This window comes from Xiphophorus hellerii, chromosome 10 (genome assembly GCF_003331165.1).
Source record: "Xiphophorus hellerii strain 12219 chromosome 10, Xiphophorus_hellerii-4.1, whole genome shotgun sequence".
Taxonomy (NCBI): domain Eukaryota; kingdom Metazoa; phylum Chordata; class Actinopteri; order Cyprinodontiformes; family Poeciliidae; genus Xiphophorus; species Xiphophorus hellerii.
In genome coordinates this window covers 6,029,493-6,041,602 of record NC_045681.1, presented here as the reverse complement: position 1 = coordinate 6,041,602, position 12,110 = coordinate 6,029,493, and the positions used below count along the sequence as shown (strand labels likewise).

Sequence of the window (12,110 nt, the reverse complement as noted above, 5' to 3'; positions counted from 1 at the left end):
CATGGCAATGGAGAGCTGTGACTCCTCGGGTGAATAACTTACTGAAAGGAAGTCTTTGCGGCGGTGACGATGGTGGAGACCCTTTCGGAGTCAACGTAGTCGTACGTCAGGTCCTCCGGGTCCGTTTTGGTTCCCGTCTGTGACAGCAGGAGGCCCAACCAGTGACCCATATCTGCTGAGGTTTTCGCCTGGGAGAAGAACGGGAGGAGAAAAGAAGGAATGTGCGCTCAATGCAAAACAAACACTTGCAACATCCTGGGTCTAAAGCCACATGGGTTTATGTTACATGCCATCCATCACTTTGGATTAATGAAATGATTGCTACAACAGTATTTAAGATGTGAACAGTTTGCTACTTACAACATGTAGCAAAACTATTCAAGCTTTTCAGATTTTGTAATGTTACAGCTTCAAACTTCAATGTAACTTGTTGAATTTTATGTGGCAAACCAACACAAAGTTGAGCACAAATAAAAATGTGAAAAATTTGTGTTTACATTCATTCATGCCCCTATAATGTGATAACATTAAATAAAATTAAGAAGTTCTTGAACAAATCCAGTTAATCTGCGTGTTTTTTAATGAACATCGGTGAACAAAAAGGACTGTGGCAACGATGTGGAGAAATCTAAACCAGGGTTATGTCCTAAGCAATTTTTCAACATTGATGTGGCTTCTCTGAAGGAGATGCAGACGTCCACAGCTCAGGTGGTAGAATCTATCAAGAAGACGTCTACGAGTTGTGTTCTCCACCGAATTGGACTCAATTGGCAAGAAGAAAGCTATTTGTGAAAGAAAACTGTATGATTTATCATTTAAAGTTTGCCCCAGGCCATGAAGAGGACTCAGCGCTCTGTCAGATTATAGCCAAACTGAACTTTTTGCTTGAGAGGAAATGTGTAGCAGAAAACTAACACTGCACATCATCCTGAACACACCATACACATGGTGAAATGTGGAGGTGGCAGCATTATGGTTTCTTCAGCAGGGACAGGGAAGTTTGGCAGAGTAAACGGGAAGATGAATAAAGCTAAATACAGGGAAATCTAGGATTAGAACTTGTTAAATACAGGAAATAAAGACTTAAAATTAAGGCAGAGGTTCAACTTCCAACAGCATGACCCTAAACATACAGATTCAGACAGAGCAACATGAGGATAATCTACATCAAAGCACAAACCTATTTGAAAATCACTGAGGTTCAGCCATTTTACGAAGAAAAATAGGTAAATGTAGTCTCTAATCGCAGTGAACGGTGGCTCTATGAAGTCAGGTTTGTAAGAGGCTGAATTGAACTGCATGTCATACTTTTAAAAGTTTCCTTCCATTTTGGTACTTTGCGTAGATTTACCACATGACATCATAAAATCTCCCCAAATATGTAGAAATTTTCATGCTTTAATAATGCTGTAGTAGGTTACGACCAGACATATATATAAATCAACAGCTTAATCTTTAGTGATCCTTGTGCTTGAACTATATGAAACCATAAGTATTCCCTCCAAGTCTCTACATACAGTTTCTCTGAACCAATGATTTGTTTGGAAAAATAAAAAAGGAGGAGGCCTCGGGACTGAATAATAAATTCCTAAGCCTATGACCAAATACGCACTGCAGCTGGGTGGGACTGAAGGACTAATGAAAGAGGGTGTAGCTTTAGTCGCCGAAATCCCAGCACAACCACACCCTTCCCATCCATCCATACACACACACCAGCACACGGGACCACCCTTGTGTGAATGTATATCTCATATACACCAAGTCAGATGTCAGCAGAATGTGTATTTTTAAAATAAGTTGGTGTTAGGGATTGTTTTAGACTTTGCTTGTTTGTCAGATCAGCAGTCAGCTCTCATGAGAAAATGAGCCATGGAAAGGAAACGCACAACATGTGGTCAGGTGTCAGGATCTATTTACAATAACGTTTGCTAAATCAGCACATGCAGCGAAATACCACTATGCTGTGGTCAGGTTAAAAGTAACAGAAAGTGTGCAAAGTCTTAAGCGTTTATTTAATCTCCTGTTTGAGAGAAATGCAGCGTTGATCTACCTCTAATGTTGCAATTTGTGTGCCGTCCAACTGAATCCTGAAAGAGTAGAGGTGCTCTGGGATGGGGTCGGGCAAAACACTGCAGCCCTCCAGGGTCACCGCTGGTTGGCTCACTTTGTTCTTCCCTTTGTCTTGGTAAAACCACAGCTGTCCGTTTTTTATGAGACACCAGCAGGTCCGCCACTGGCTGTTCACCAGAACGTTCAGGTAACCTTAAAAAAAAGAAACGAAGCCTTCATCAGGAGGCATCTGTTTACAACTGAAAATATTAAAAGCTCAGGAAATGACTATCACTGTGGGGGAAAGCAGCTGAAACATTGTCCATTTAAATTTTATGACATTCAAGCAAACCACTAAATTTATGAAACAGGCACACAATTTCTTATTTTCTTATGTTTTGTGGTTAACCAGAATCACAATTTATGATGTTACAAGCTGAATAATCAAGGAGTCATATCAAAACTTGTCAGCATTAGCCTAGTATTATGGCCCTGAACATCTTGCCCCTGCTGCTGATATTTTCATGAAGACTGTGGATGATTCATCTTTAGAAAAAAATGTAAAGCAATGCTGCTTTTATGTAACATGAGAACTGAGAACAATATACAGTAGTGGTTAGAGAACATACCCGCTTGCAGGTAGCCAAAATCCACAAATATTTGAGACTCCCTTTAAAAACACTTATAATTGCCTATTCTAATAGTTCAAACTCCAAATATACCTTAATATGCTTAAATTCAAATGCCTTATTAGCCAATAACATCTCTAAGATGCATTTTCTTCACTGTCTTGGTTTATATAAGTAGCAATAAAATACAACCAACAGTTTTATCTATGGCTACGTTCACGCTGCTGCCTGAAGTGACCCAATTCCAATTTCTTTTCCCGTAATGCGACCTGTGTCTGATCTTTTCATGGCAGTCTGAACAACGCAGGTCGGATCTCTTTTCCAATGCGACCCAGGCCACTTAGATATCCGATACGTATCTGATATTTTCAAATGTGACTAAGTCCGAACGGTCAGGTCGCATTCGTCCAACCTGAACGTCATTGATACTCGACAAACGTCACTAGTCTGCGTCCTGATACGCGCAAGCGGGAAGAAAAACAACAATCACAGCGGACTATAGTGAGGATTAAGTTGTTAATATGCTGGATCCGGTCAGACAACAACTTTAAAATCGTAAGCTATGCTCCACTGTTAGCGTCCATGTTTATTTCCGCAAACACTGAGCACGCTCTCTGCGTGACGTTAGGGCGACCTCTACTGCGCATGCGGGACACTTTTAGGTCCTTTGCAGTTCACACTGGAGATCACATACAAGTCTTATATTTGGAAGTGAACGATCAAGCCAAAAAATCTGATTTGACAAAAAGATTTAGTGGGTCACTTCAAGCTGCACTTTGAAAGTAGCCTATTTGTAATTTTGCAAAAAAAGAAAAGAAAAAAGAAGTACTGCTTATAAAAAATATCAGTTGAGCATAAAGCAGAATACTTTTGTCAGTAAAACACCAGTACATTCATCAAATTGGAATGACATTAAGAGTGATTGAAGCATAAAGTGAAGTAGCTCTGTGGTTACCTGAGGTGTCGAGGCTTTTCTCGGGGCTCTCCAGCGAAGATGGTTTTTTCTTCCCAATGTTCATCAGGTTGCTGAACATTAAACCTGGGCCATATTTTTTCTTCACTGTAGTGACAAAAAGAAAAAAATTATTTTTTTATGTGAAAAAACAAGAATTGGCTTTCTGAACCAATGTTGGGTGTGTTTGACTATCAAAGTAAAATCCAAGAAAGGAAAATCCACTCACCATCTTTGTTTTCTGTGGTTTCTGTGTGGCTGTCTGTGCTGCTGCCACTCTCTGATGCCAGCGAGTGTCTCTCATTCAGATCCCCCTGTGTGTTTGTATGAACAATTTAGTAATTTCAAAAGCAAATTTTTCAAAAAATAAAAAGATTTTTGATCCCACTGGTTTATCTAAAACTCCAGAGGTCTAGTACATGTAAAGAAAAATATTAAAACAAGCATACCTTAGTGCAAATAAGCCTTGGGGAATCTGACACAGAATGTTGAGGATCACAGTTTTCAGCTGGCTTGGGACTTATTTCCTGAATAACCTAACATGGATAAACACATCTATGTGTTTCTTTCCCCACACTTTAACCTTAAAATAATTGAAAAATATTGCAGAAAAACACAGAACATTGGTCACCTTAAGCCACTGCTCAGTTTGTTCTTTGCTCTGCAGGCCTAACACAATGGCCTCGCCTCCTACTGGGATGATCTTCAGCTTGTGCTCTTTTTTCTTTGGCTGTTTTTCTTTATATATCACACTGCAGCCTAACAGGCTCACGTCCAAAAGTGGTGTCTGGTCCTTGGAGCTTTTGTAGCACTAAGGAAAATAAAGAAACCATGGTGACTTCATCTCTACGGTGCGTGCTGACAACATGTTCTCCAGTTTTACAGCGTAACAGTAATTCATTGAGGTTTGTGGGTATTTGTCTGCACTCAGCTTTCTCAAGGGTCTTTCATTACATTTCAGTCACTTTGTGGCTTTGGACTTTGAGAAAAACACTGCAGCGCAGGGTACAACTTGGGCAAGTTAATGATATCCAAATTGTTTTTCAGGTGGGCTGACATTTGGCTAAAACACCTGGAGTTCACGGTAAATACCAACAGGAAATGCGTCAAAAAATCCCCAATCCTCACCCTTTCACCATTGTGCTTTACAATTAGGAGATGGTCTTTGATGCAGCTTAGTTTTCATCTTGCAACCATTTTAAATATGTTTAATCTGATAAACAGATATAGTCAAAGACTGACCTAAATGTTTAATAATCTACTATTTAATACAGGCATCTCTTTAAAATTGTGGTCATTTCTTCTCTGAAAATGGTTATGGGAACCGAAGTAAAGTTAATAGAACTTGTCTATGTTTTGCACTTTAAATAATTAAAGTACACCTTAAAACTATTCAGAAATTAATTGGGCATGCTTTCATTAACCATTTTCTATGCATAATAGAAAACTTACCTTAGTTTACATATTGCATACCAAGATAATAAGTTATTATAAAGATTAAATAATGAGAATACCTTGTCAGAAAGAAATGCACACTGACCAGCAATAACAGAAGAATACAGAGAAATCTCTTGAAGTCTTTTCCAAGATTTTCTCTTGAGGTTGCTACATCAGAAATGACAAACCTCTGCCCCAAAATAATGTCTGTTCACAGAAATCATCATGATACGTCAATACAAGCAGAAAAGTAAATTCTATTTTGTAATTTAGGTTTTCAGGCTGAATTTACACATTATTTTGATCTAAAATTCCTATAATTACAGAGGGGAAACACACTACGGCTGATGTTCTACACGGAACATGTGCTAGTCTTTAACTGAGTGTGCAACCCACCAGAAGACGATGGTCTTTGATGACACAGAGCTGCTTGGCCCACTGGCCAAGCCACTTCTTCCTCCACAGGAAGGCGCAGATTCGAGCGTCCTTCATCAGCTCAATAGACGCCTCGGCTGACGGCCACTGGTGCTGAGCAGATGGTGACTTCTCTCTAGTCACCTCCTCTTCGTCGTACGACTCGTATGAGCTGCTGACTGCATCTCCGTCTTCTAAGAGGAAAAAAAATGCAGAGGCAACAGTTAAAACTCTGGAAGGAGCGTTGCTTAAAGGATTGTTTAAAGCAAGCTGAAAGGGTTGGATGATTTTGGAGGAGTTAATGAGCTTAATGTCCGATCTCCTGACCCTCTTGAGTGAAGCATTTACTCACAAAACTTGAGCTGACGTATTAATTTTAACAACAGATGGATGATAGGCAGGAAAATGGTGACAAGTAAAAAGAACACAGTCAGGAAACTGATAAGTCTGATTAATGGCGGCAGCTCCTTAACATGCCACACTCCGACCATGCTGGTTTCCCCATGCATGTTTTGGTAGACGCAAAATAAAAACAAGTGCAGACATGCCACAGAGACACAGGAGTCTCATCTACCCCCGGTGATAACAGCATAAACCACACAGTCTGAGCTGGGCACTCTCATCCAGGGCTCAGAGAGCAGGCCAGAACGCGCCAGATCTGCACAGTATCAAAAAAACCCATAAGAAGACAGAAAATATGGGATGTTTTCTTTAAAACAATGTATCTGTTGAACATAAGTAATTAAATACATTTATAAAAAATACAGATCTAACAACAACAAAGTAGATTTAATAAACCTATCCCAGGATTATCGTAGATTTAATTTTTTGGTCTAGTTTCTAGTGCAAATATTGTACTACACTTAAAATAAGACAAAACTAACTTACAAGTAACTTTTCAGCAAAATGTAAGAGCTTGTTTTAAGTCAATAATACCTTAATATTGCACATCATTTCACTTATGTGAAAAATGTCTTGTTATAGGTGAAATAATCTGCCAAATAATCAGGAACAAGTACTTTTTCTGTAATTTTAAGGAATTATTAATTTAAAAAAAGATTATATTTTTTGCTGAAAAGTTATTTGTGAGTCAGTTTTATCTCATTTCAAGTGTACTAAGATATTTGCACTAGATATTAGACCAAAATTACTTAGTAAGATTTTCTGTTTTTACAGTGTTCACAGAAAGTAGGCAATATCTTCCTATTTTTTGGCACCCCTAACAAATCCTCTAAAAGAAAAATTCTTGAAAAAATGTTGAACAGTAATTTGGAAAAATTTAAAAACAACTAAAACATTGGAAAATATGCACAGGGACCAGGATGGTAAGAGAGGTAAAAATCTAAAGTGTTAGAGGACTGCAACTAAGAATGCCAGCTCAACATCGTCAACTCTGCCAACCAAAGCAAAAGATGCAGTGCTCAAACCAGTTGTTTGTGGGAATGCGAGGAAAAAAACCTTTTCTATGCCACCATAACAAATCCAAACCAGTGGAGTTTCCTTCCTCATACTGGGATTTTAATTGGGACTTTGGTCAAATGTAACTAAAATTGAGTTTTTATAACCCAACCACTGGAGGTGGTTCTGGTGCAAAACAAAAGAAACACCAGGAGATTTTAGGTAAATAACTGATGGTGTGTACAAGAAAACCAATGATGGGGTTATCTCTGGGTATTTCAGCTGGAACATTAATCAAATTAACACAGAAATTGTTCCAATGACAGAAAAGCAAATTTTTTTTCATAATTATCTCAGACTCCAGAACCAAACACTATAGAAAATGATGAGCTGAAAAGGAGAGCAAGACTCCTTTGGTGGTCAAAGATCCCAATGTTACAGAAAACCAAGTGCTGTCCTTTTGGCGAAAGGAATTGTAAAGTATTATTGGCCGGGGTATCAATAATCAGTGATTTATTTAAAAACAATTACTTCCTCTCTAAACCAGAGCTAAAAATCCCAATATGGCCGCCGAGTCTATAAAACAAAGTGATAGCTGTATTAATGAACAGTTTATCTGTACCTCCAACTATTCATGCATAATTAAATCATCTCCAATTTCTGCTGGTACATGTGTAACTAGAGTGTTTGAAAGCATAATTTGTTAAGGACACTAGTGTAGCTACTTGTAGCAACAATGAGGAAACTCAAGTTTTTAAAAATTCAGCTGGATTTTGGATTTAGGGTTGAATAGAACACATTTTTAACATTTAAGACGTATACCTCTGTTTATTTCAGCTTATTTCTGTTGTTACATCAAACCAAACTTTCTCACAAGTTTTACTTAACAAGTAGCTCAACTATATTTGAGTTGTTGGTGTTTTTCTGCATTATTTGCCTTATCTTTTTGTTTTGTTTTCGTGCAAACACAATAAATATGATGCTCAGCTCAGTAAAGAAGTAGATATGTGCACTATTAGAAAATGAATTGAATTAGAAATCTATTGCCAACATTACTATACAGTTTTTACAAATTCATTATTTACACATGCTGTAACCGGTAAAATTTTTTATGAATATATAGTCTTCCATGTATAAAACAATTTTATTGTTATTTTCTGAAATATTAGACGAAAATTGCTTACATAAGCTAAGTCTTTAATAAAAGGAATCTTCTTTGAAGTAGAATCAAATGCAGCTTCACATAACATTTAAAATGATCCAAATGCCATTTTATTTGGTTGCACTATACTAATTTGCCACTAGATGTCACTAAATGCTAAAAAGTGCAACTCTTGGTGGTTTTGGTGTAAAGTGTAAAGAAATCTTGTAATATTTTGCAAAGGATCTTACCATTGGTTGTTTCCTCATAAGGTTGTGCCTCCTCATAGTAACTCTCTGAAGGATCTATACAGGCTTGGACTGGAACTGGAGGCAAGGGGAACGGTTCCCGACCCACTACACCCTGACAAACAAGAGAAATCTGTTGAAAAATTTAGTTAGTTGAAATAGTTTGTAAAAGTTTATCCATTTAATCTGTCATCAGTACGTCTGAACTGTGTGTGGATGGTGAATAGATGTAAAAAACAAAACAAAAAAACACACACACATTCATGCATTTATTATTAGTCATGTTTTGTTTCTTGCAGACTGAACTTATCGTTAATCCAGCTAGGAGTAAGTAGGGAATTCCACGTGTAACCAATCCTTGTCTGACCCAGTGCACTCGAGAGCAAAACTCTGCCTTCAGGGGAGAGTGTGTGAGAGCATAGACATAGGAGAAGGAGGTGTGACGTGTGTGTGTGTGCGTGCGCGCGTGTGTATGTGCACCCAGCGGGTTTTCCTGAAATCAATCAGCAGTCTGGCTTCACTTCTGTCTCTCTTGTCAACTCTTGTGTGGCAGACCGTCTGTCTGCCCCATGCCAAGCACTCAACCAAAGACAGTAAATTAGTTACATGGTCCAAAACACATTTCACAGACATTTGTTATCACAAGAATCTATCTTATTCTGCCTTTCCAAGGAATAATGGGCTGGAAAATCCTGAAGAATTCATCCTGATGGATGAATCTGAACAAGCTGTGATTTTTAGACTATACAATGGCTTACAAAAGTACTCACACCACAATTTGTTTTACATTTTGACCAACAGAAACAAGCACATAATTGTGAAGAGTAAGATAATTTACACTTGTCTGCCAAGTTTCTCACAAATAAAAATCTGAAAAGTGTGTTCAGCCAATCTGAGTCAATACTCTGTACGATTAGCAAGTCTTTCTAGGTATGATCTTTACCAGCTGTACACATCTAGAAAAATCCATTTGTCAGTCATATTGGATAGAAATGAAGCATATCTGTTGACATCAATTGGAAAGTATAGTCAAGCATTACACTGGTCAATAGCCAAAAAATTATCAGTTTTTTTTTTACTGTTTCGGGGTAATTTTGATGTTCTGAATCCAAAATTCACACTGGTTTTGCTCAATCAGGTCAACTTTCTGAACTATGGATGCAACATGAGCACCAAAATACATAACCTGTTCTCATATATGGATCGTTTTCCTGAGAATCTGGGATCAATGAGTGATGAGCAGGAGGAGAGATGATGACGAAATGTTCAATTTACATGTACTTACCCTTAAAAGTGTTTATTATTCAATTTACAGAAATCCAAGTTTGTGAGATTTAATTAATACACTCTGTTAGAAAACAATTTTCTCTCATAAAACCTTTTTTGGATGAGAAATATTAACGGAAATGAACTGACAATGTAACAAAAATAAACTAAATCAATTTAGTCAAAAGATTGAGATTCTCTAAATCAAATTAGTATTTGCATTTAAATACTGACACTTTTAATGCAAAATTGCTTTAAAAGTTGCAATAAAAGTCTATTAAAAGTGCAAACTTTGCAATAATTGGTAAATAATGGCACCTTAATGTAAAGATGGCACTTTTAATGCAACTTTGCATCAAAAGTGTCATTATTTACCAAATGACAGTTCATGACAACAGTCATAAACATTACTAAAGACACCTTCATGTTCATAACAGGTGTTATTTCATATTTATGACAGTGTCATGTCAGTCTTATGCACACCCCTTCAAATGAAGTGTTACTGAATAAAAACCAGACCTGATTAAGAAAGATTTATGTCACTTCAGCAGTGCAAAATAGTTCTAAATCAGTTGAAAAAACATAGACAACTTCCAAAAAATATTTTTTGTAACCCAGTGTTATCTACTGGGACTAAGTTGAGACTTTGACTAGGTCATTCTAATCCATGTATGTGTTTTAATCTGCACCATTCTATTGTGGCTCTGGCTGAATGTTCTGCATAATCTCTCTGTGAAACGGTGATCTTAAGCCTCAGGCTCAACTCTTTTGCACCCTCTAACATGTTTTCCAGCAGGAATGCCATGCACTTAGCTCCTTCCATCTTCCCATTAACTCCAACCAGCTATCCTGCTGAAGAAAATCACTCCCACACCACATTCTCCCACATGTTTGCTATGTCCCCTACAAGGATTGTAGCAACCTGGAATCGTGACTTCTTTTGTTTTTCTTTTAAAGGCTTTCTTCTCACAACCTTTCAGTAAAGGCCAGATTTATGGAGTGAACGACAGTTTCTCGGCTGGCCTGGGAACACTGGTTGATTCCCCTAGAGGAGCTGGCTCAAGAGGCTAAGGAGAGGGAAGTCTGGGCCTTTCTACTGCTGCCCCTGTGACCCAAACCCAGATTAAGCAGAAGATAAAAGATGGATGGACGAAAAAGTTGTTCTGTCAACACCTGTGCGTTACTATGAGCTTCTGACTGGTGTGTTCCTTGGTCTTAATAATTCTCAGACAAACTTTACTTCTTTACTTGTTTAAGGCAGCAAATTCTGACATAACTAGTGACTCAAGAACATTTACATGTTGCTGCAGTGATGAATTCCTTGCAAAGATACAATCATAGAAAGATACACAAAAGGCATGAAAAATACTTCCTTGAATTTCTGCACAATGCTTATTGTGTTGCAACATTTCACACAGATGTTTGTATGCATCAACCTATCTTTGCGCAACAATCTCTCAGTTCAAAACATGGTTAGTCATTTCTTCAACGATCACTTTCTCACTCCCACTCTGTGCTGGAATAACTCCGACATCTCTTCACAGGAAAACAAGATTTGTCCCTTCAACTTGTGTCCACAGGCTTTATGGGATTAGGTAACTGAAGTGGCAAGAAGATCTGAGATACACAAGTTTAGTCTGGCGGACATGAAAACAAGGATGGAGGAAACCTTCAAGTAAAAGTGGAATCTATTCTTTCCTTTATGATGATGTGATATGATCAAAAGTTAAGGTATTTTTTTCAGATATAAATCAAATACACAAATGTCTACAGTACAGGAATGATGTGAGGTTAAAACATTTCAGATAATCTGCTTGTGCGGAATAAAGCCAGCATTGATGCAGGCAGCTTGTATTTTCGTAGAGATTTACAGTGAACTCTCAGAGACCCTAAGTGACATTTGTAAACTATTTTCCTCCCACCACTAATGTCTGGACACACTTCCTGCATTCTTTTACTTTCGCTTGAGCAGTGTTGTAGTACTCGAGACCGGTCTTGGTCTCGATAACGGTCTAGAGACCATTTTTTGATGGTCTCGGTCTCCGACACTGAGGACTCTGGATTTTATTTCAAGACCAGTCAAGACCGCAACTGTGGAAATATCACTAAACTTACAGCATATTGTCCAGTTTATTTGTTAACATGTCTGTTTTCACTGGATGCAAAACGTACCGATTAAAATCCAAGCAATATCGTGATTTACCAATTACCGGTACGGGTTTCTGTTACTCACCCCTCCCCCTCCCCACCTTTCACTCGCACGCGGCGCTCCAGACATGCGCAGTGGTTTTCTTTGAGCGGCAGAAGATGTCTGTCTAATCGTCAATAACTGCTTAAATCATATGATTTATGGTCATAAATCATAAATTATTTATAAATTAGCGACAGCTAATTCAGCAGCGCTTCGCTTTCACACACGGTGGGGACTATGTCTAACGTTTTTCGTCACTTAGAAAAGAAGCTCAAAGAAAGGTAAGCTCCGATGACGTGATGTTAGCAAAGCTAGCTGCACAGAGACACATAAGCATTTGTGATGAAAAAAAAGTCACTCACTGCGCTGAATTATGGACCTTACC

General features: G+C 38.1%; 1 protein-coding gene across 9 annotated transcripts in view; it reads right to left on the bottom strand.

Moving 5' to 3' along the window:
* The window catches only part of afap1l2 (actin filament associated protein 1-like 2), a 58,019-nt gene that overhangs the window by 4,963 nt on the left and 40,946 nt on the right, over nucleotides 1-12,110 (bottom strand). For 4 of the 9 annotated variants that reach the window (XM_032574292.1, XM_032574294.1, XM_032574293.1 and 1 more), the window contains exons 5-13: nucleotides 8,272-8,401; nucleotides 6,056-6,139; nucleotides 5,464-5,675; nucleotides 4,262-4,441; nucleotides 4,080-4,166; nucleotides 3,860-3,944; nucleotides 3,634-3,738; nucleotides 2,051-2,262; nucleotides 43-188 (exon numbers count right to left, since the gene is read on the bottom strand). In XM_032574292.1, the coding sequence (XP_032430183.1) occupies nucleotides 43-188; nucleotides 2,051-2,262; nucleotides 3,634-3,738; nucleotides 3,860-3,944; nucleotides 4,080-4,166; nucleotides 4,262-4,441; nucleotides 5,464-5,675; nucleotides 6,056-6,139; nucleotides 8,272-8,401 (1,241 nt within the window). The remainder of the gene's footprint in view (nucleotides 1-42; nucleotides 189-2,050; nucleotides 2,263-3,633; nucleotides 3,739-3,859; nucleotides 3,945-4,079; nucleotides 4,167-4,261; nucleotides 4,442-5,463; nucleotides 5,676-6,055; nucleotides 6,140-8,271; nucleotides 8,402-12,110) is intronic. The other 5 variants (XM_032574297.1, XM_032574298.1, XM_032574301.1 and 2 more) reach the window with 3 other exon arrangements.